The sequence below is a fragment of the Balearica regulorum genome, chromosome 3 (assembly GCF_011004875.1).
Source record: "Balearica regulorum gibbericeps isolate bBalReg1 chromosome 3, bBalReg1.pri, whole genome shotgun sequence".
Lineage (NCBI taxonomy): Eukaryota > Metazoa > Chordata > Aves > Gruiformes > Gruidae > Balearica > Balearica regulorum.
Genome location: NC_046186.1, coordinates 98,198,019 through 98,220,715, shown reverse-complemented (window position 1 = coordinate 98,220,715; position 22,697 = coordinate 98,198,019). Strand labels below are relative to the sequence as shown.

The following is a 22,697-nucleotide window of genomic DNA, read 5'->3' as shown; positions in this document are numbered from 1 at the left end:
AAGGACACAGCGCTTGGCACCGTGGCTCCTGAAGGGCTGGTCTCACCCCCAGGAATGGCAACACCTGAGCAGTAAGGTCTGCTATTTCAGCTATTTCCCTCTACCAGCACCAGTCAGTGTTATTTTACCACAAGTAGCTTATTTCATTCCAGAAATAAACACTCCACATCATCATTTAAACTTGAAAAATTTAGTGCAAATCAGCAGCAAATGTGCACAGCTATAAAATGCTGATCTACACTCTATACCATACATCACCTACGTTGGTAACACTGGGGTGCAATCTTTATATGGCTTAAAAAAAGAGAGACTATTAGAAACATGATGGTCTTGCCCTTAGAGCCTGGATACTTAAACCCAGTTTGTTCATTCTGTTATGAATGGATGGACAGAGCTTCTAATGCAGTACGAACTACAAACTGGCTCCAAGTTTTCAGCGCTTTCTGCTCACTCTACAGTCTGATTAAGGAGTGCTAATGCTAAGGATAAGGGTTAACCAATTCTGCGAACAAGTGAAATCAGATCTGTCACTCTTTCTATAGACCGTCCACAGATAAACCAGGATAGACTGGATGGCAGATTCACAGTGAGTGAGCATATGTTTGCATCATCAATTCTACACATTATGGTGTTTCCCCGATTACCATTCGGGAAGAGCTATGCTCAGTGGCCATAGTCTGACAGCTGGAGTAACTTCTTATTTCAGGAACTGTATTACTGGACATTTACAGGGTGCTTGTCAGTATGACTTGAGGACCTGTTTAATAATTCAGACCTATGTCTAACTTCTCGGAAAAATTCTCATCAAGAGCTCTCTTTATTTACTTTTCTGAAACATGGATTTTTAAATCTACTGATAGTCCAAACCCAGTAAATTAATGCTTCAACATCTAAAGTTTTTAAAATATTAGTAATTTAACGTGCATGACAGACCATACCTGTTAGAGATATCTACAATGTTTAAACTCCAGGTTAAGAGCTCATGTGGATTAATTTTTATAGAGTGTTCAGTCTTTGGAAGCATATTTCTGAGATCCATATTATAAAGAATTTCCAGCACCTGCACACACAATTCACAAACAAAGAATTTACAAACAATCTCAGCATGAATACGTACATTCGAGATCAATAAAACACTGACTTAACCCCCACTCCAAGAACACAAAGGTTCCCTCCTGACAGTGCTAAGAGAGGAAAGAGGAAGTTAGGAAGTTCTTGCTTTTATGCAAGAACATCTGTACCTGAATCCTATTCAGTATTAGTAAAGTATTAAAAGAACAACAAAACCACTCATGTACTATTTAAAAAATATCATGCACATTTGAAATACAGTTTTTAAAATTAAGAATTTACTGAAAACCTATCAAGTGTCAATAAAATAGCACCCTCCTACCTTGCAAAAACACTGGAGATTCTTTTCCTTCATAGCCATTGTAAGAAGAGTGCCTTCCAAATCAGTGAGTAAACACAATATACCTCCTCCTCCTTCTGCAATCTGCTTGGAATTTCTTTGCCTCAACCAGAGCAGTACTGCTTCCAACGCAAGCAGTCGAACTTCATGAAACTCGCAGTGAAGGAGATGAACTATTGACAATGATGGCTTGGCTATTTTCTCTGCAGCAGGTGAACTGCTGCTCTGGACGTCAGGACCTGCAGTCACCGACACCACTGCTATCACAAGTTTGGTGATGCTCTGAAGATACTGTATCAGTCCTGGTACTGCAGATGAGTAGGGAATACTGGACATCAATTCAGAATCTGAAATAACGTTGTTCATCTCTTCCCAAAATCCAAACAATTGCATTCCTGAAACGAGAATAAAAGTAAGTAAAGTGACGAATAGATAATGTTACCACCTGCTCCAGACCATGATGCTGAAGCTGAAAAGCAGCACGTATGCAAAAGGTATCTCAAGGTAATTTCAGGCATGAAATGAAAACATAGCTCTCCATTTTAAACCGATTCTGAATTATAAAACAGCTTTCCTAGATACCATGTGTAGTCACACTTGGATAGAAAGAAGTAAGGATACAAACTTTCCTGAAAACTAAAAATTGTTCAACTCATGGGATGAAAACTTCAAACAACTTAAAACCATGACAATACTTTGCAGATTGCCCATCATCTTTGCGCAGTTCAAATGTTTCTATAGCTTGTACTACAAGGAAATTAACACGCTATATCCCACAGAATTCAAATACAAGCATGAAATAAGGGAAAATCATGAAGAAAAACTCAAGCACAGAAGAGAACAACGCTGCAACTGGTGTTGAGGGATGTTAGAAGTTTGGGGTTATTTTAAATATCAAAATGCATTAAAGGTAAATACAAAGATTAAAGCAAACGTACTTAGATTTCTTCAGTATCTCCCAGATGACAATTCATTGCCATATAACTTTGCTATTTATAATTAAGTATGCCCTGAGTACTATTAAAAGCCTATCCAAGTATCACCATTGAATTGCTGTATTTGACATGAAGCTGCAACACATATATGGATTCATTTTGTTGCCCATGAAGACATTTCCCTAATCCTTCTATTTACAGTTAAATATCCTGCTCTTCCATATTCAAATTCTTTCAAAGCTATCTTATTTTTTTTGACATTTACATATAAACTTGACATGGTTGTACACTGTCTAGCATAAAAAGCAGAAGTATTTTCCAAGTAATTCTGGACAAGCTTCAAAGAAATCTGGTATTTGAAAAAGATTTTCAGACATATTACCTAACCATTAGTTCTGTCATTCATGTTTTCACAACAGCCTCTTTTCTGAATGAGCTCGATGTAGTCAAAGAAACTGTCATATCATGGCAAACCTATGCCACAGTATAATCCTCTAGAGGACACAGGTGACTTCCATCTCCTAACATGCAAACTTGTGTCTCTTATTTGGCACATTTTCTAAAACCTCTCCAGACTGGCACCACATACTGGCATCATTGCATAAACTAGCATTAATGCCTAACTGCCAGAATTCCTTAATTTCTGAACCATCTGGTTGCCCTGGAGTGAGATTAAGCCTTCATCCCAGTTATTACACAGCCTGACTCCACTCGCTAGTTTAACAACAGAAATAATCCCAGGCAGTTGAAAGAAAAAGGTTCAAGCACCTTGGTTCGAGAAAAGGAACAGCTTCAGTTTTGGAGCCCTGCATGCTCTTGGCTTCCTACGTGCTTCCCTCCTCAGCTGCATTTCAGCAATACACGAGCTCACTAGCTCAGTCGCTCAAACCAAGTCTGTATTTCTTAGCATGTTGCAAGAGAAGTGCTGTTATTTCCTATCAACATTGCTTTACATTGACGTATGGCTATCATACACGCAAGCAGTAGGATGAAAACCAAGAGGATGGGAGGGTCACAGCTCTAGGGCAAGGCAAGAGAGAGCAGTATTAGGTGGACAAAAAGAGAGAGGGAGAAACATGAGGCGAAGAGAGGGAGGGTGCCTTTCAGTTTATTGGTGTCAACACTGCCAAGTTTGCTAGAGCCTGCAATCTAACATCAGGGAGAGTGGTGACCCTTCTGTGGACTCCAGGAGCTGCCATGCAACGAGGTTCAGACCTGGTTCAATAAACCTTCCTTTGAATTTTGCAAGGCCACCACTACTTCACTCTGTGTCTTCATCTTTGAAGGGGAAAATTATTTTCATATAAAAAACCATGGCAGAGGTACTTACTCCTAGGACTACTAGTTTGCAGAGACTGCGATACAAGAGTCTTCTGCCACAGATCCTCTTCTTCTGTACATAACAGATACTTTTTCTGGTTTGGAAGCCTTCTGGATGGCTTCTGGTTTTCCCATATAATTGAGAAAGATTGGACACCCTGGCTCATCTATTAGAAAGTCTCTTTAAAACTGGATGTCTCAACAGCAAGGCTGTCAGCAAAATAAGACTGCCTGCATATTTGCTTAGCCTGAGCACACCACAGAGCAAATCCTTCTGCATTCATCTTGTGCTCCACATGCTCTCCAACACACTTTTTTCACACAAATACGTACAGAGGGAAAGAAAGCCCCTGCCTTATTACAAGTGGAAATATTCCTGCTTTCAACTTCATCACTAAGAAATCTTTCCTGGCTTTCATATAAATGTTTTCTCTTCTGCTTAACTTTAAGTAAACTCTCTTATTTGGCTTACATCAAAATATCCGACTAAAACCACACTGGTTCCCAAAGTAAATGTCTGTCTCTGTTGCTAAGATACAGTAAAGACATACTTTTATTTACAAGCAAAAATCATTGTACAGTTTCAACAACCAGCTGCTGCGAGAAGAAAGCAAATTTTGGCTGATTGAACAAGGATCCTGGCAAACAGCAGTCTTGTCCAGGATTCTGACAGATGCGAAAGAGCCCCCAAGAATTAACTGGATTAATTCCACCACTACCACCTGAGGATTGCTTCATTTGTGGGACAGAAGAACTTTGGCTGTCTTCTAGGAAGGGCCACATCTTACACAAAAACTTGGTTCTCCTCAACACAGTGCATGAACGTCCCACAGTCTTCCTCAATCCCTTTATGTCCACTACATTGAGATATCCATACAACATCTACGTCACATCATCTAGGTTTGAGGGGATGGGGTTTTTTAACCCTATTTGTGATCACAGTCAATTACATGAAGTTGAATGATCTTTCATCATCTAAAAATAAAAAGGAAGAGAGGCAGAATGGAAGGATCAGACCTGGTGAATCTCCAGCTACAAACCTACAAACCTTCTCAAAGTTTAGCCAGCTCCAAAACCTGTGGCCGGCCTGCCTGGCTGTGAAACTTCAATTACTTGACCACTTTCTTCTGCTCCTCAGCAGTGGCAGGCAGGCACTATTCAATAGTCTGTTCCCAGAATAAATAGATACATACAGTAAGGACAGAAAAACTTCCCTGTGCTGGGATTAACAAGCTGTCAGTTGATGGACAGTTCAGCTGATCTTTCATCTAAAAAAAATCTACCATGTGTTCAAAAGTGAAGTCTTTGGAACTCCTTCTATATTTAAAACCTAAACTTGTTTTATCACCTTGCTAGCTGATGAACAGGACTGATTATGTATTTCTGTGGGATTAGGTAATTTTACAGTGGCTGTCTAGGCTACTGCCAGTTGGACACCTCTCTGTATACTGGGTGAGGGGCTGTTCTTTCTGTATCTGTGGTTGTGATACATTTAATATTTGCACGCTTTGAGATAAATACAGAGATTAACTCCTGTATGCAGCACCTTGAGCATCCATGCCATCTTCCATCTTCCTACTAGAGGCTCCAGAAAACAAGAACAGACCAGGCAAAAAGGGGAGAAATTATTACAGACATCAGAAAACTTACTGACACTCTGCAAAGTCAGACAAAAATTATAAGGAGCAGCAATGAAATGCTACAGTGTCTGCAGTATAATGTTATGGGAAGGGGGCCCAAGCATAAGAAATCTGGGTATTCATCATCATTCACAAAGGTGTGCAAGAAGTTGCAATTATTTATGGGCTGAGAAGAGGTTAAAATCCTTTGCACTCACAAACTACCATCTATCCAAAGGTATCTGAAGAGATCAGATGAATAGAAAGAAGGCTGAAAGGTAATCAGTGCCAGGAAGAGATTTTCCTAGACAAATGTTAAGGAAAAGTATTTTCTTTCATATTTTCCCTTTTTATTAAAAGTGGATCAAGCAAAGTCACTGATAAACACAAAAAACCCCCAAAGACAACAGAAAAGCGTATTTTATTACAATGCAGAACGAAGATGACTTGATGATCAGGAAAAGAGCATATTTTAAGTAGGATGGGTTTTTAAAAGACATCTGCAACATCAGACACCCAGCATCAGTACTCACAATACAATCCAAAACTACAAACGTGAGTGATTACCAGAATCCACTGATATTATACTGTTGAGGACAGAAGTATCCCATTGCATTTTGTCCAGTATAAGGGAAAGTTTTCAAAGGAAACGAAACGGGGGGGGGGGGGGGGGGGGGGGGAAGGAAGCATTTGATCTGGACACTGAGACTGCTATTTTTCTTACAGCTTCTCTCTTGCACAGTACCAATTTTTCCACTTTTTTTTGCATTCATAGAAAACCATGAAACCCCATGGAGACAGTGCAAGTCAGTCAGTGGTACATGGTGGAATCTAAAGAGAACTTGAAACAAGATTTCAGAAGGAGCAGTCTCCATCTTCACATGGGGATGGAATCTTAACTGCTAACAACAAACACGATCGACTCCACTCCCCAAGAGCACTGATTTCCTGTAACACCCTTCCATATTCCCTACTGAACACAGCATTCCAGCAATATCATGCTCCACCCTCCACAACCTTCCTCCTTTCACTGCGTCCCCAACAATCCTTCTGAAAACACTTCTACTTTCCTCCTCCCGCATCTGTGCTACGAGTTCTGCCTCTGACATTTCCCTGACCGCCCGCTGGCATGGCACACCTCTGCCTCTTTTCTCCCAGCATTTATTCCTGTCAGCCTTGGTCCATTTGCTTTGTCTTTCTGTCCCACACTCGCTGTCTTTGGGCCACCTTAACATAGTACATCCCTCACTTGATCTGCCCCTGGCACATTAAACTACCTGTGCAACTCCCAGGCACTCCCCGTCTCTTGGACCTCCAACAGTCCCCTGCTCAACTTCTTCATTCTCCTGTCGGCATTGAATTAGAATACTGGGTACCCACCTCCGCTTCCTTTTGACTTATCTAATGTCAGGAGGCCGTTTAGACAATTCTATGAATGTTTTAAATCTTTACTTTCTGTAAGTCAAAATAACAACATGGACCAAGTGCCACAGTCAATATACTGGCACACAAAGTTTGTATAATTTCTGACACAGCAAACAAAAATTGCTCTCAATTTGTTTGGATGGAATTTCTTAAGTTTAAGCTAATTAGAACAAATAACCAAAACATGCATTAACAAGCTGCCAGTGTTTTTGTTCAAATAACTGTTTGGCCTTACTTCTTAGGGATCTAGGAAAAGAGAGTTAAAGCATGGCTAAAATAACCAACCTAGTTATTCCTGTGAAATTTTTACTATTTAAACACTATCATTTTTTAAGTTAGCCTGCAGAAAAACTTGTTTTAGTTACCATTTAGCTTCTTTTCAAAATAACAAGAGTAAGAAGCACAATATAGAAAAAAAGTAGGCTCAGCCTTCAAAGGTTATTTAAAAGTCCTACAAATCATATCATTCGGGCAAAACATTTAAGAGATTCCAACTTCAAAAATGATTTGTGCTTTCTTTACAAAGCATCTGGAAGTTTGATAATGCATACTATTTCCACCAATACATTCTATAATTTCTAATTAAAAAGGACAAATATAACTAAGAGAATGGTAATTGCATTATATGTTATTTTAAACACAGTATTTTGTCATATTTGAGAGCATAAAAAAGGACAAAACCAGCAGACAGTTGTACATAATTGCCCATGTTTCTGATCTCATACACACATGTGCAATGCACAGTATTTTTGCAATTGTTTCTGTTCATAAGCAGAATGTAAGAATCTTAACTAAGCTACATCTACATAAGTTTTAGCTGTTTGGAAGACAGTAAGAAAATGGAAGTCTGTTTTTGGAAAACTAAAGTAAAGAATGTATTAGTGAGAGCAGATACTGGCTGCTCCATTCTGATATCAAAACAATCTATTTATGAACAGGATTAATTACGTAACTACTGAGTAACTGTTCCCACTGACAACAACAACAGTGGAGTTTGGTAAATCTCAAGAACTTTCGCAAATTCTTCCACTTCAAATGTGTAAAGGAAAAATGCATGGTTAGACTTCAAGTGGCAGCTTCTCCTAAATCACAGATTCATCCTATTTGACATCTTGTTCAAATGTCTTCTCTTTCTCAGCAAACTTGAATTTTGAAGACCCTATACTCAATAACAGGCCAAACCAGCCAGGAGACTGACAGCATATATATAGGATTAAAGAACAACTTGGAAGGATTATCTTCAGCCAATTTTTCTTTCACCTTTTCCCTGACTTCTGTCAGAGACTTCTCTGACTTTTATTCAGAGACAAGTGTGTAATCTCACATGCACATGTGGATCTGTAGCACTACAGCTTGATAGACCTCTCCTCCTAACTCCTGCTGATCAAGACTTGTGAATTTGCAAATAATTCTAAACACAGCTAAGGCTGGACATGTTCTCACCTGGACTTGGAGGCAATTTTCCCCTCCAAAGATGCCTACAAGTGTTATTTGCTTCCTCCAGTCATGTTTGAAGTGTGAAGGTCAGGAACTTCCCCCTATTCCTACACCACCCCCTCTGGTGCTGGTTTACTTCTAGAGGAGTAACTTAACTGCCTTTTAGCAGGGTACGAGTGCCAGACAATCCTCCGGCAGAGGACTGCATTGTTCTACCCATTAGACCCTGGACATCGGTGATTCCAAGTTTATAAAAACAGTTACTGTGAAGACAATATATCAAAGAGGTCTGCAAGAACAAATTCATTGGATAGTATTAATAATTATTAATACTGACGACAGACATTAGCTCATCAAATAAACCTAAATCTAGTAAGAACTTTTATTTGCTCTCATTAAAGGCAAAAATAGTATTTGTATTTATATTTTAACTTTTTTTTTTTTTAAAAAGGCTTGCTTCAGGTTTTTTCTAAGTTCCAACCATAACTGATAACTGAAAAAAAACGTTGTAAGTTTACATAGTCTTGGCATTATGTATTGTCTCTGTACATCAGAAAACACTTGGGCACATCAGGAGCTGGAAAAGATGCACTAGATTTGCCTATCAACTCAAGGAAAGAAAACTGTATTTTCCCAGTGACATGAATCAGGCAACACTTCCATCCAAACCAGCAAATCAGAATAACTGCAGGGTGGGGTTTTTTTGTTTGTTTTAAGATAAATAATCATCATTTGGCCAGCAATAAATTTTCAGTTGGACAAGATGCTTTTGGTATCCATTACTCCCTGCCTTCCTTATCTGACATTTTAAATTGTTTTGAATTTGTGAAGTAAATTCCCTAAGGGCTGTCCTGCACTTTAAGAGACAGATCTTATTAATTGAAGACAACAAATCACTTACAGAAAATAATCGTAATGTAGGAAAGGCCTAGGCAGGGTTGTACTCTGAAAGTCTCTTTGTAATTGTAGCCCCTTTAGACAGGCATAATCAATTAGAAGTGGTCTGATTTTAACCAGTTGCAGGCTCATTACATTGCATTCCCATTTCTGTTGATGAAAATCAGTTTCAGCCCGTGGCCTGGAACTCATATACAGCACTTCCTGGGGCCCCTTAGATAAACACATCAAGAAACAGTTTTATTTGGATTTGTCCTTCACCCTTTGTTCATTGAAACAACTTTACAAATCAAGATTAAAACAGAGAAAAATTGGCTTATAACCAGAGATACATGTATATGAGTAAGATATTTAATCTCAGCAAAGTATAAAGCTTCAGTTAATAATTATTCCTTACAGAACATTTAAATGTGAGACTCAAAACATTCATTTTTAACTGCTGAGTTTAGCCTTTCTCTTGCTGTGTCATGAGACACTCAGGTTGAATTTAATATAAACATATTACTCCATTTTGGATGGCCTTCTGCCTGTGATATATAAAATTGTCCCTAATGTATCTTCAAGTTTTCAAAACCATATTTCCAGTCTAAGCTTTTACTCTCTGTAGATATTGCCTGCAATATATAATATTAAACCTATACAGAAATGAAACTTTTAAGCAAGACAATACAATGAACTATCCATGAGCAGAGAGAGCCTGCAAAAATAATTGCTTTCCTCCTACAGAAATTGTACCTTACAGCACCCAGGCTTGGAACAGCCCACACGAGCTTTGAAAAATAGATGAATCCACTACAGTCAGTAATCCAGCCACTGCATGGTGCGGTCCCTCAGGCTCAAAGGGCATTTACACAAGTAACGGGCATTTACCAAAAAAAAAAAAAAAAAAAAAAAAAAGGCAAGTTTCCTGGTGTGGAGAGGTCAATAAAAACCTTTGCAAATGTGTAGCGATTGTTTAAAAACCAAAACAGACAAAAAAACTTGAAGATAACTGAAATAGGAAAGAGACTGATAAAGGAAATGTAATGCCCACTAAGAAAGCTAATAAGGACCCCTAACCTGGAATACTGGCTGTTCCTTCATGAATGAAGATACAAAAATAAGAGCTGAAGGGTGAGTGATGAGAATAATCAGAAGCAGAGGGGAAAAAAACCTCACATGAAGAGAATACAGAAAGACTGGAATGATTCATACTACAAAGGACATGAACAGAGGTAGAGGATCATGATTTTTAGAAAGTGTAAAAACTAATATTCCAAAGAGGATCTATCTTTAAAAAAGGAGTATTCAAATTAAAAAGAAGGGTGATGAGCCCAAATATGGTTGAAGGGGACTTTGGGGGTTCTTTTTGTTTATTTTGTAGATGCGATACACAGCTAGACTTTTTACTGTATTGCAAAGGATAATCACTAACGCCAACGGCCTATCAGGATTTAAGAAACTTTAATTTGTATAAATAACAAAAAAAGTAAACATATATATTGTAACATAAGAATTATTGGTGGTAGATATAGCTTACCCAAACCAAACATTAGAGAGCCAGGAAAAAACAGCCCCAGAGACATGCTATACTGAAACTGCTTTATATAGATAGGGTGGTGCATTCCTCCCTATAAAGCACACAGCCCTTACCTAGTCACAAACAGTCGTCAGTGCCCGACAGAATGAGACCTACGGTGCAACACCATCTGGAAACCTCCTCTACTGAAGAGTACATCTTGACAGCTGGCACCCATGAGAGAGCAATGACTCTTCAGAGGACACGAAAGATCAGACTAATGAGTCCCCAAGAACCCTAACCGTCTTCCTCTGGTATAGTGGAACCCACCTGTTACATATTTTCTGTATGTCTATGCTTCTGTTATAAGGGCTGGATTCAGCATCAACCTGTCTGAAGAAGTTCATTTCAGACATGTTCATCATCAACTCATTTTCCTGACAACTATCACTATCTGAACTGTGCATTCACAAGAAATCACAGGAAGAGCAATTACGGAATTAAAATGGAACTACTACCAAAGGTCTAAGCAAAAAAGCAAAAGGAACTAGTTTTAAAATGAAGAACAGCCCCCAAAACAAGCCTATCTGAAATAAAGAATGGTTCCAATGACTTAAATGCAATGTTAAAACTAGTCAACAGGAATTTTAATGAAATGAAAGAACTATTCTTTAATTGCCTTCCTGGATGGACAAGGTAATTTATTACTCACTTCTTCATAAGAAATGAACAAAACAGGCCCACAAAGCAGTTGACCGAAAGCTGCCTATACACAGTCACACTTGAAAGGGTATCCCTTCCTCCATACTTTTGTTTTCCTTATTGTTTACAGTATGTTTTGTATTGTTGCAAACAACATTCTACATCTCTAGAACCACTGATAGTTCTGACTGGTCCTTCAAAAACTTCACAGTGATAAAGAATCAATATAAAACCAGAAATTTAAAGAAGCTCTTGGAGTTGTTTCTTATAAAACTTCTAAAGATGAGAAAACACTGCTCCTCAAACACTTTCAGGTGTCTCATGAGGGAACATCTCTGTGGTTTTCACGAAAGGTTAAAGTAGCAATATTCCGGGGTCTGGATTTTGTTTGTATTTACAACCTTGGATCAGAAAAACATTTTGGAACACTGGAGGGGATCTTTTTTGTTGCCACACAGTTCTAGGATTAGGAATACTGCGAGAGCATCACTTCAAGCTTTGACATGAAGCCCTACCTCATTCTTCTTACCAACAATCCCCAGGACTAGCTCTACAGAAGACAGAATAAAGGTCCCTTTTATACAAAGCAGCTAAAGAACTCCAGCATTCAGTAGATAGCATGAGTACAAGTAATATATTACTGTTTCTCCAGATTCAGCAAAGCTCAGAACTTTCCCCACAGACATTCCATCCAAATTACAGAACAGTACATTTGACTTACCTTGCTTTTCAAAATTCCCCAGGCGAGTACTCAGCATCACAAGGACATCAAGATAGGCAGCTCTGGTCACCAAACAAGGATTGGGCCTAGAAAATTCAAATTACTAAAGATTACATGCTTATAACATCCATGCTCAGAAACAGCGGTGAAACACACCAGCTTGGTGTGTCTATTTTACTTAATTAATGAAGATCAACTACTCATCAAATTAGACTGCATGTACAAAATAATTAGGCTGAGTTACCTCAGCTTTGCTTCCTGGTCCATTCCGAACGACAGCTGAATGGCAGCACCCTTCCTCCATCCATTCCACCACATCACAGTCTATGCATTTCATTACTATTGAATGAATCAGCTTGTCCTGGCAACTAGGACGTCTTTGTTTTGTTTATAGATAATGTGTGTAACTAAACGCATTAACAAAAATAAGTCTTCAGGTCTTATTGCTGCAGTTCTTCAAAGAGAAAATTTCCTATGAAAGGCACCTACTACCTCTTTTCAATGGCCACAGCGCTCTCACTGTTCTGATGAAGACCACAGAGGTATGCATGTTTTTAAAATTAGATTATTTTTTTTTTCCAGACAAGAATACTGGGGATTTTGTGTGTATAATGCAAATCGGTAATAAGCCACTTCCTGCTCTACCTTTTCAAGTTGCAAGTGATAGACACTTTTTCTCCAATTAGAAAAGTAAATTTAGGTTAACAACTTCATTTTTCTTTACATTGTTATCACTATATGCTTCAGCCAGGAAAACTTTTCTTAAAATATAACTTAATACGTGAACAAACAGGAAATCCAGTTCAAAACACAGAAATTATTCTGATGAGTCCAACGGGACTTGCACTAAACCAAAAGCTTTTAGAATCAAGCAGCACAAGCTTAAATTATGACTAATTCTGTTCAGCATTTCGGTTTTATTTTATCTGGCACTTTCTTTGTATGCTTATCTTGACGTCTGAAACTCTTTCAAAAAATTGTTAATTAAAAATGTTCCAATAAACATTCTCAACTCTGTAACGTCCTTAAAATTCAAGAAAAAAACTTTTTAAAATAAGACATGTGATCATGACATAAAAATGAAAGGTCTGAGGTTCTTGCGTAGAAGTTTGGCAGCTGTATTTGCCTATAGAGAGTTAGCCTATCCTGTCAAAAAAGACAACTTTTACCAGATACACTGCTCTCACCTTCAGTAATAAACTCCATAAGCCTAAATCACTTATGCTCTCTTTTACGGCCTACAATATTAGGCGTCCATATACCACATAGCAGACTACGTGTTACCAGGATCTCTCTTTTGAAAAGGTTTTTTTCTCCTTTTTGCTTAAACAGAAACTTTTTAGACGCTCTGTTGCTAGTGAAGTAGTCATGAACCACCCAAAACTTCTCCATGGTTGCCCCTTACCACTTGCCCTAAAGGACAAGAGCTAAAAGCTTGCCTGCAGAGAAGATGCACACCGATAAGAACTGATACCATCCATAAGAAGCCAAAGCAATTTTAATATGGCCTATTTTTGTTGCCCAAGTTGTTCTTCGGAAATCTGTGTGAAAACACCACCAAGAAATACTCACAGGGTTAGGAGGCTCAACCCATGAGAAAAGAGAGTGACTGATCAGTCAAAGGCTTAGAAGACAAAGAAACCAAGAGGTCTCTCGCAAGTACTTATAGAAAGGGCAAAAGCAGCCCTGACATTTCAATTAAGATGAGGAACATAATGGGCCTACTACTGCATTTCAGCTCCCCTGAAAAACGGAAGACTCATTATTCAGTCATTTCACTGGAAAGAAAATTTCCAGCGTACAAACTGTGCCTTGGGAAAAAAACATGGCTGACGCAACCTTCACTGAAGAAGTGACAAAAGCAATGCTGACATGTTTTTTTTGTTCTGCTCCAGCTTTTAAGCATTTACCACTTCATTTTGAGTACGTGCATATGCATGTTTTGACTTTGAAATGAGGCTTTTCTAGCATAAAACACGCCAAACGTTTGTTCTTGGCTGGCTCCATTGCTCTGGTGATGTTAGTGAATTCTCAGCCGTACGTGCCAGACAGACACAACAGGAAATTCAGTTTTCCAAACCCAAGAAGTTTCAATGTTGTTCAGATTGTAGCAGAAAGCTCAGTCTTGAAGACAATCAAACTGTGATTTGCATAACAGACCTGACAGCCAAAAATCACATGCTGAACATTTCAAACGATGCACTGTGCAGTACTTAAGATGACCTGTTTGTGCAGAACTTCAACAATGAGAGTGGGAAGAGTACAAGATGTTTCATTTTTAACACAGATACCCAAATAAAGTGGTGTTCTCATAAACAAGCTTTGAGGAAATGTGTCTCCAAAGAAGAAAGTCACAGCAGTAGCAAGGGTGGGAGCTCCAGGCATCTGGAACAGTGTTCCTTTTTTTGTTCAAAACCCCAAAATGAGTTCATTTCCCTTCCAACCTGGATATTAATGGAAACAAATACCTCATATGCTCGCTCCAGATGACAAACTGTATGTGACTCTGAACAGGACAGAGCTAGAGATGGTTAGGACTCTCACATCTAAGGGTATGTCCACACAGAAATATAAAATGGCTATCAAAACAATATTCATATTACTACACACATATACTAACAGCAGGCTAGTGAGGCAGAGATCCATGCCTCATTAAAGTAATACTTTGTCTACATTAGCAAGTAGGTTGGCGTAGTAACAGCAGATCTGTGAAGTCAAACCACTGCTACCAAAGACCCAATGGCCACCCTACATGCCGTGCCCAGATGCATTAAAATATAATTTTTAGAAGTTCATCTTGTTGCTTTTTGTTTCTCTTTGGATACAGAGTTTATTGCCAGACTGCTCCAGGAATCTCACTGCACTTAGAAGCTTATCCCACAGTTTCTAGCACTCCTTCATGATTCTCTAAGTACAGGAGGTTGACTGTTCAGGTGGAAATAAAATTCAGCTCACAGATGACCACTGAGTTAAACTTCACCAACAGTCAATATTGCAGAATGTTTCAACACATCTGACTGAAGAGAGGTCAAAGGCTGTCTGCCCTGAGTAACATGTAAAAGGCCAGCATTGCCACAGACTTGACCTGCCAGGCAGAGGGGAAGATGACACCTGCAACCTTTAGAAGCACAGGCAGGGACAGGAAGGATTACTGCTTAGAAAGAACAAGGCCCAGAGGAAACGTGTTTCTAATTTAATCAGGGAGAATCAAAAAATGACAGGAGGAGCTGCTGTGTCCGTACTGGGTCATCACAAAACTCCACAGAAAATCTAAGGTGACTGAAAGAACACAAGTCAAAAAAGTTCAAGGGACTGAAGGTTTTAAAGGGTCTACAGATATTTTTCAACTGCCCAGAGCTCCAGCCTAACAGTATCTTCAGTACTGGAAAAAAAGTGTCTTTTTTTAGTTGTTACTATTTTAGGTAGGCATGGCTGAACATTAAACAAATCTGAAAACACAGGTGCCAGTTTCCATACTATTAATTTTGACACATTATAGCAGATTTCTGGATTAGAACCTGAAAAGAAAGTCTTCCAAATCTAGCCAATTTCTTATCATTAATACTGAACAAGTAACTGGGAAAAGGGTAGTCAGACTTCATAATTTCATTTTCAATTCTGGTACGTGAATATAAAATTAGAAAAGAGTTGAAGTCACTGGCAGGAGAAAACCTTTTGTTAGCCGTTAAGAGTCCAGGAATTTTTTCAAGACAGAAAGGTTAATGGAACTAAACAGTCCTTTTAAATTCACAGGCTCCTGTTCAAATGCCTTTGAAGAGGCCCAGGCTAAGCACTTATAGAATATTATATGACCGGACTAACAATAAGCTATTTGTTTTCAACAAGAAACTGCCTGGTTGGTGAATGAGGAAGCGTACCCTTCAAGAGACATTCCCTCCCTGTAGATGTAAATCAGAGCGGGCAGGTTCAGAAGCTCCACGTGCAATACTGCACTTTGCTCCAGCTGGCTTTGGCTACCTACAGTAGCGCTGGGACCGCTTTGATTTCTGTTCCGCCTTTAAGTACCACTGATTGCTGCTTAGGTCTACGTAACATGAAATCAATCCTAGACTCTGACAGTTTGGAGCTCTGCAAATATTATTTTTTAAAAGGTTGATTCACCTTTTACAGTTAAGTCATGCTGAATTTAAGGTAGTCATTGGTTTGCTTATTTTGGATGGCAGATCTGATGCAAACCAAACTGGCATTTATTGAAGAAATCAGCAACGTGTGGTCACGGACCTCCTGTGTGCCCTGCTTGCACACACGGTTTCAACTCTATCAGGAACACATGGCTTAACTTCCAAAATTCAGTTTCTCTTGTATTACTGTTTATTTTAAAGAAGATCAACATTAATGAGTAACAGAGCAAATTACCTCCTCTTCCAAGGGAAACACCAAGGAGCAAAGAGCATGGAAAGCTCACACATTTGGCCTCAACTCTGTCAGAACACTGGGAAAAAGATTTAAACAAACTAAATATACAAGCTTTCGCTCCTCTAACCACTAAGGCCTGCAGAAGCCCTTCAACATCATTTCTACTCATTACAGGACACCATTTATGACCATTCAGATTTCTTAATATAAACGAGTATGCCAACAAACCTTTATGTAAAGCAAATACCAAAGAATTTTGATGCACAACTTTTGCAGATTCTCATTCTCTTCCCAAACACCCAATTTTCAATGACATTAAGTCAGATGACTTAAAAAGATGACAAATATTTTCTTCTGGATTATTCCTCTTTTTCCGAAAGAGCATCACCTCACTTACAGATGAACAACAACAACAACAGTAAAATTAATATATTGCATTTGTTACATAAATAAGACAGATACAAGTCACTGATTATGAAATCAAAGCTCCTTGTGTTAATGCTTATAACATTAGTTTTTGGTTATTCTAGTCAATAAAAATTCAGTGTTTGCCAAAGGGGTAGTTTATTTTGCTCATATTCTTCCTCATTAGGAAACAGATGTTGCAAAACTATTAGCAGAACAAGCACTATAAATATACAGCAACTTACGATATTTACTAAACATTTAACAACATAAAAATCAAAGCTCAAACTCTCAATGAGCACTCAACAAATTTCAAATGCAACCTGCCAATCAATGTCTATTAAATAAAAACCCGTAACATCTCTCTCTTGAATTAGTTTAGCTATAGGTATCTTAGTGTAGTTAGCTATCTAAGGGATAACTGAAACAGAACTTTTGTTAAAGGTCCCAGAAAAAGTCTGTGTTTTGCAGTCTCCAAGCTCTTAGAAGAGTCTGAAAGATTTCAAATCTTTCAGCTAGTGCTGCTTCATGAATACAAGCTAATCTCATTTGTCAAACTGGAATATAACTGTCTTAAATAGCTAACAAAATTTAATTTCCTCCTAATGATATGTAATATGTACATCACAGTTTTCATCATAGAAAAAACAATGCATAACTATGCAGAGTGTCAGCCAGCATTTTTTCAGAGTAAAGCACAGCGTTTAGATGACTGTTAGCTACTTCTAATCTACACACTCAAAGTGATTACTCTCAGCCCCAATCTTTAAAAACCAATGACAAGATTTGGTTCATGAATCAAGCTAACGTAGAATTCCAGTCAAAATTACACAACTTACAAAGCCACCTACAAATCCCTGTATTTTGTCCAAAAAGTTCACGACACGGTCTTAAGCATCAGGGCAAAGAAACCAGCTGGCAAGATAACAAGGGCAACTCTTTCAAAGGCCGATTCATAGCTGCTTTGCAAACAAGAGGAGAATCGTCCTTATGACTTGCAGGACTGTTTTCATTTCAGTTTCCAAAGTGATCAGTTAATGAAATGAACTGCCTACACCTTCTCTGGTTTTTAGTGGAAGAGTCACTCTTACTGTAATGCTGTATGTTGCTCGAGCCTTTGGAAAGGCTGAAAGCCTAAAAATCCTGGAAGACCTTTTCACAGGATTACATTTATCAATAGTATTTTAGGAATAACCCTGTATTAAAAGAAAATCTGTAATAGCTAAATGTCACCCTATTCTTCTGTTTAAATAACATGTTACTGTCAAAAAACCCCCTTGGCAACATCTTTTAAATTTTATATTTTAGCTGGCAGAAAATAAATCAGCCTGCTGGTGCTGAATTTAAAACCTAATTCTCCTACTTTCTATCCACCAATATTACATACAGTTTTTGCTTCCGACAGATAATCAAATTGGCTTCCTAAACATCATATGCTAGCTAACACACAGGATGCTATTGCAAAAGCCTTTTTACAATACAATTCTTGTATTTGTGAACTTTAAAAACATTTCTGATGAGTCAATATTTTACATACAATTGAGGCTGGAATTTCACCTTTAGCTCTAGCATAAACGCAGGGAAGAATTTGGATTAAGTCCAAGATGTCCTATTGCCAGCTGGTACTTGGGGATGAGGTCTATGCACCTTCCTATTCTGAGCTTCCCAGTCTGCCTTTCTCTTCCATAATCTCAGCTCTTCAGGCTGGCAGACAGGCAATTAAAGTTTAGGTATACAGCGTGTCTCTGCCTCTGTATCAACTTCCAGCTTGGGGCAACCTGGTCTAGCGGAGTGTGTCCCTGCCTATGGCAGGGCGGTTGGAACTAGATGGTCTTTAAGGTCCCTTCCCACTCAAACTATTCTATGAGTCTATGAGCTTACTCCTTCCTGAAGAATGGCAAATCTCTGCAAAGTATTCTTTCTTCTGGTGGCCAGGTTCTTCTGATACATGACCTGCAATCAGTTAAAATATCTTCTAAATGCACCAAGAAGCACATCTTCTGTGATGTCTGAGCCTTGATACAGTCAACTCTACGTAATCCTTAAGGGGCTATCCATAGGGAGTTTTATCCTTGGAGGGTTGCTGATGAACCAGGCAAAGCTGGCCTTGTACTGACCACATTTACCTGCAGAGAGATCTGGAAAATGATCATTTGTCACTCATGGAGGTGACAAAGTTTATGGAAATCACAATGAGCAGCTGATTAACAGATTAAATCTCCCATTGTTTTGGTTATTAGCCTGCAAATTCTGCAATACTCTACAGACTGAGGGTTTTGGGGGTATATTTGTTTAGAATGCAGCCTTTATATTTTAATATATTTTCTCTCAGAACCCACATCTGTAGCACGGAATCAACATGCATGGCCTTCCTTTTGTCTTCTTTAATAATGGATTTAATTATTAAACTTTGTCCATAGCATTTTTAACCACGTAATACAAAACCAGCACATCAACAAACATCACGGCCAACAGACCTACATTTAATGGAAAGCATTAAAAAAAAAAAATAATGAAGCCTACATTACCAAGTAATCCTTGCTGAGTTCCTGGAAGCGCAGGAACACCCGCATAGAAATACAAACATCTAGTAACAGCACATCTGCTTGCCTACTTGGTGCTGTTAAGATCTTCTTGGAGCAATTACCATGTGCACAGTCCCCTTGACTTGCCCATTCTATAAGACCAGCTCATCCCACATTATAGCCGGCATTTTGTCCAAAGGGAAAGTTGCTGGTCTGGTGATTTAAGTTCTTCTACCACCACCCAAGCCAGACTATTATGTTGCTGTTACTTTCCCTGGTAAAGGCAGAGAATTTATTGCTTCAAAAAGAAGCCACACAAATTATTTTTTCATTGTGATACCACCAAGAACATCCTGAGTTTCAGCTATTAGGAAAAATTAATTTGTGTTCTGGCTGTCCTTGGTGAATGATACTGAAAGACTGTGTTTTGTTTTTAGCATACCAGATTGATAAAATACCGTTTTAGCATACTGGATTGGTAAAATAATCCTGTCTGTTTTCTTTTTTGTTCTCTTAAATGAGAACCGCATGTGATCCGTTAGCAGCATCCTAGGAAACTTAAGAGGTCAAACTAATCCCATGTGCAAATTTAATATATTTTACACAATTAACATCAGGGGTTTCACCTATAATGAAGCAAACTGCTAAAACTATTTTGGTTCTTTATTGGAAAGTGTTTTCAGGTATGAGTGAGGATTTATGTCCAAAACCTGTAATTATACATGGTTTGTGCCTGCTCTGAATGTTGCATTGGTAGAGGGAACACATTTTAAACCACCATATTCAATTCTTAATATTCCCTGAATGTTCATATTTAAGTTAGGGGTATACCTATGAACCAGAGTCAAAGAATGTTTTATTTATCTTATGTAAAGTACATCTTAAACCTCAGTCTGAAGATTAAACATCTCTACAGATACCCAAAGCAAGTGTTCCAAAACAAGCAATTGCCAGCTGCCTAAATAAACCATTTGTAGCTGTGTAAAGGATACCGTTATCAAAACTGGTGAAAGAGCGGACTTGGCAGCACAGAAACCTGAATTAGCATGCAAAAGCACCTAAAATCTACATCAAAACCTCCAAGAACACATTTATGAACAATGACATAACTGTTACAACTCTGCTCTCAAAAGCAAAGACAAACCAGGTTAAATTAGGCTCATGGGTCAGAAAGTGCAGATTAATAAACTACCACTGTGCACCTGATGTGCTGTAACTGTTGGTACTGGTATGCTTCGCTTTCAGCTGGAACAGGACAACAAAAATTTTCCCTTGATGTTTTGCAGGTGGAAGAGCACGCATATGAACTATTGCTCCAACCCAGCTGATAGAAAGTAACTTTTCAATTTGAAACCTAGTAAATAGACTTCCATAGAGAAAGGCTTAGTCCTTAAAACTTCTCAATTTTTGAACTCAGCTGTATAATACATACAGACCACTACTGAACAAAGGTAATTAACTGCACTTTTCAATGGGTAGACTTTAAAGACAGAAATGGGAAAGTTAGGAAGATGCCAAGAGCAGACATGGGTTTGGAAGGACAAGAAGGTTCGTCTTGATGTAGTGAATGAGGAAGAGGAGAGGGAACTATCTGAAGAGAAGGACCACTCTGCCAAGGAGGTTGATCTTAGATTCTCTTTAGTCATTGCCTTCTTGCGGTTTTGAAAGTACAAAAGCCCCTTCCAGCTCCCAAGTAATGTCCTCCTCCCAAAAATCACACAGAGGCTGCTTGCAGAGCTGCAGAGTCATGGGCATCTTGCACCTGGATCTAGAAAGACCTGCACATCTCTGGAAACTCCCATACAGCCACCATAAAGAGCACAAAACACCATTTTTTCCTAGTAGCCTGCTCACTCAAAATTACATCTGTCTCTCCTGAGGGGCAATGAGAAGAATAAGGGCCTATTCAGGTCACGCTCTTTGAGCCACGAAGTCCCGAAACCACAGGGAAGCCACATTCCTGCTTTCCACACAGATGGTCTCAATGCACCTCGCATGAAGCTCCTTCTAGGCAGGAGCTAAAACTGGTTGTCTGCCTGCTGTCACTCACACAGCGCTCCCAAAAGCAGAGGGGGGAAAGGGGACGCTACAGGCTTGATGGAATGCCATGGCCATAACGTACTCTGTAGTGTTATAAAATGCCTGTGAGATTTCCCTCCTTCAAAGCTGGATGATCCTAGAGTCAGCCTGGAGAAAACTGAGCAGCAAGTATCTCAGTGGACAGCGAAACTAATTTTGAGCCCGAGCTTGGAGTAACTTTTGCATGTGTTTCTGGTCCGAGCTTGACGCTTGTGCCCCTACATCAGGACCCGTTTGTATTTTTAACAGTCCGATCCATAAAGCATAGAGTTAAGCAGCAGCACCTCAGAGCCCAGGATATTTGGGTTATAAAGCTGACAGCATGCACTGCAGGCGGTCCATTGCAGACGAACTGGTGACTCTTTGCAAAATGCAAAGCCAGCAGGTTTTATACAAGGCTATTCCACGCAAGTTTGTTTCAAGAAAGCAGCCTTCTTAGAAGTAAACTTTCCCAGTGCAGACAAGCTCTCAGCTAAGAAACGGCACATGGCTAGAGGTTAGCAGAATGTATTATTTGACTTCTGGCAGAACCTCAAAGTCTTTTTCCCCCTCCTGTGGTCTTCAGTAAGAAGGAAGGCAGGAAAAAAAAAAAAATCAAACTAAAAGCACTGGAAGACAGCATCCTACAGCAAAGCTGTGCAATGACATGATTTCACAAAGTTTCCAATACCAATACTTTGCCATGCCAAAGGCTACAAATGAAACAAGACAGATATTTCCGGGACTTCTGTATAACAAATTACCAGCTCCAAAGGCTGCTCTTTTAGTTTTCTGTACTTATGAAGCAGAAGGCACCTAGAGTTAGTCTTGTAACTCCTTGGTATGCAGTTGAGCTAAACACTACTTTTTTTTTTTTTAAATTCATATGAAAGAGCTTTGAACTCCTTCAAAGGATTAGCTTGATATATTATTTTTTTAAAGCTTTCACCAGACTAATTTCCATCACTTCATTCCATCACCTCAGTTCTCCAACAAGGCAGATTTCTTAATTTCTGTTCTTCTCAAACAACCTGCATCTCCCACACTTGCAAAAAATACAATAAACAAAACACTGGTCTGGGGTTGAGGGAAGCAGTAACATTAGTGAATCACTTTAGACTAACAAATAAGCATATTCTGAAACAAAATAAAAACCAGCAAAAGGTATAAACCTGAAAGTGAAAAGTTTCCAATGTCACTTTGAGAAGGCAGGTCTCATTCATCAAAACATCAAAAATGGAAATACTGTTTTTGAATATTCAAAAAAGTTAGTACTCTGAAGGTGTAAAAAACAAACAAAAAAAAAACAACAAGGAAGGTGGAGGAAATTTTTTTTTCTTCTGATACTCTAATACATGCTACAAAGG

The 22,697-nt window shown here is 38.8% G+C and overlaps 1 protein-coding gene across 5 annotated transcripts in view; it reads right to left on the bottom strand.

The window, feature by feature from the left end:
• THADA (THADA armadillo repeat containing) overlaps positions 1 to 22,697 on the bottom strand; it is a 166,150-nt gene that overhangs the window by 37,227 nt on the left and 106,226 nt on the right. For 3 of the 5 annotated variants that reach the window (XM_075749132.1, XM_075749134.1, XM_075749135.1), the window contains 4 exons: positions 18,629 to 18,700; positions 11,966 to 12,051; positions 1,394 to 1,806; positions 939 to 1,060 (listed from right to left, as the gene is read on the bottom strand). In XM_075749132.1, the coding sequence (XP_075605247.1) occupies positions 939 to 1,060; positions 1,394 to 1,806; positions 11,966 to 12,051; positions 18,629 to 18,700 (693 nt within the window). Of the gene's footprint in view, positions 1 to 938; positions 1,061 to 1,393; positions 1,807 to 11,965; positions 12,052 to 18,628; positions 18,701 to 22,697 lie in introns of those variants that run through there. The other 2 variants (XM_075749133.1, XM_075749136.1) reach the window with 2 other exon arrangements.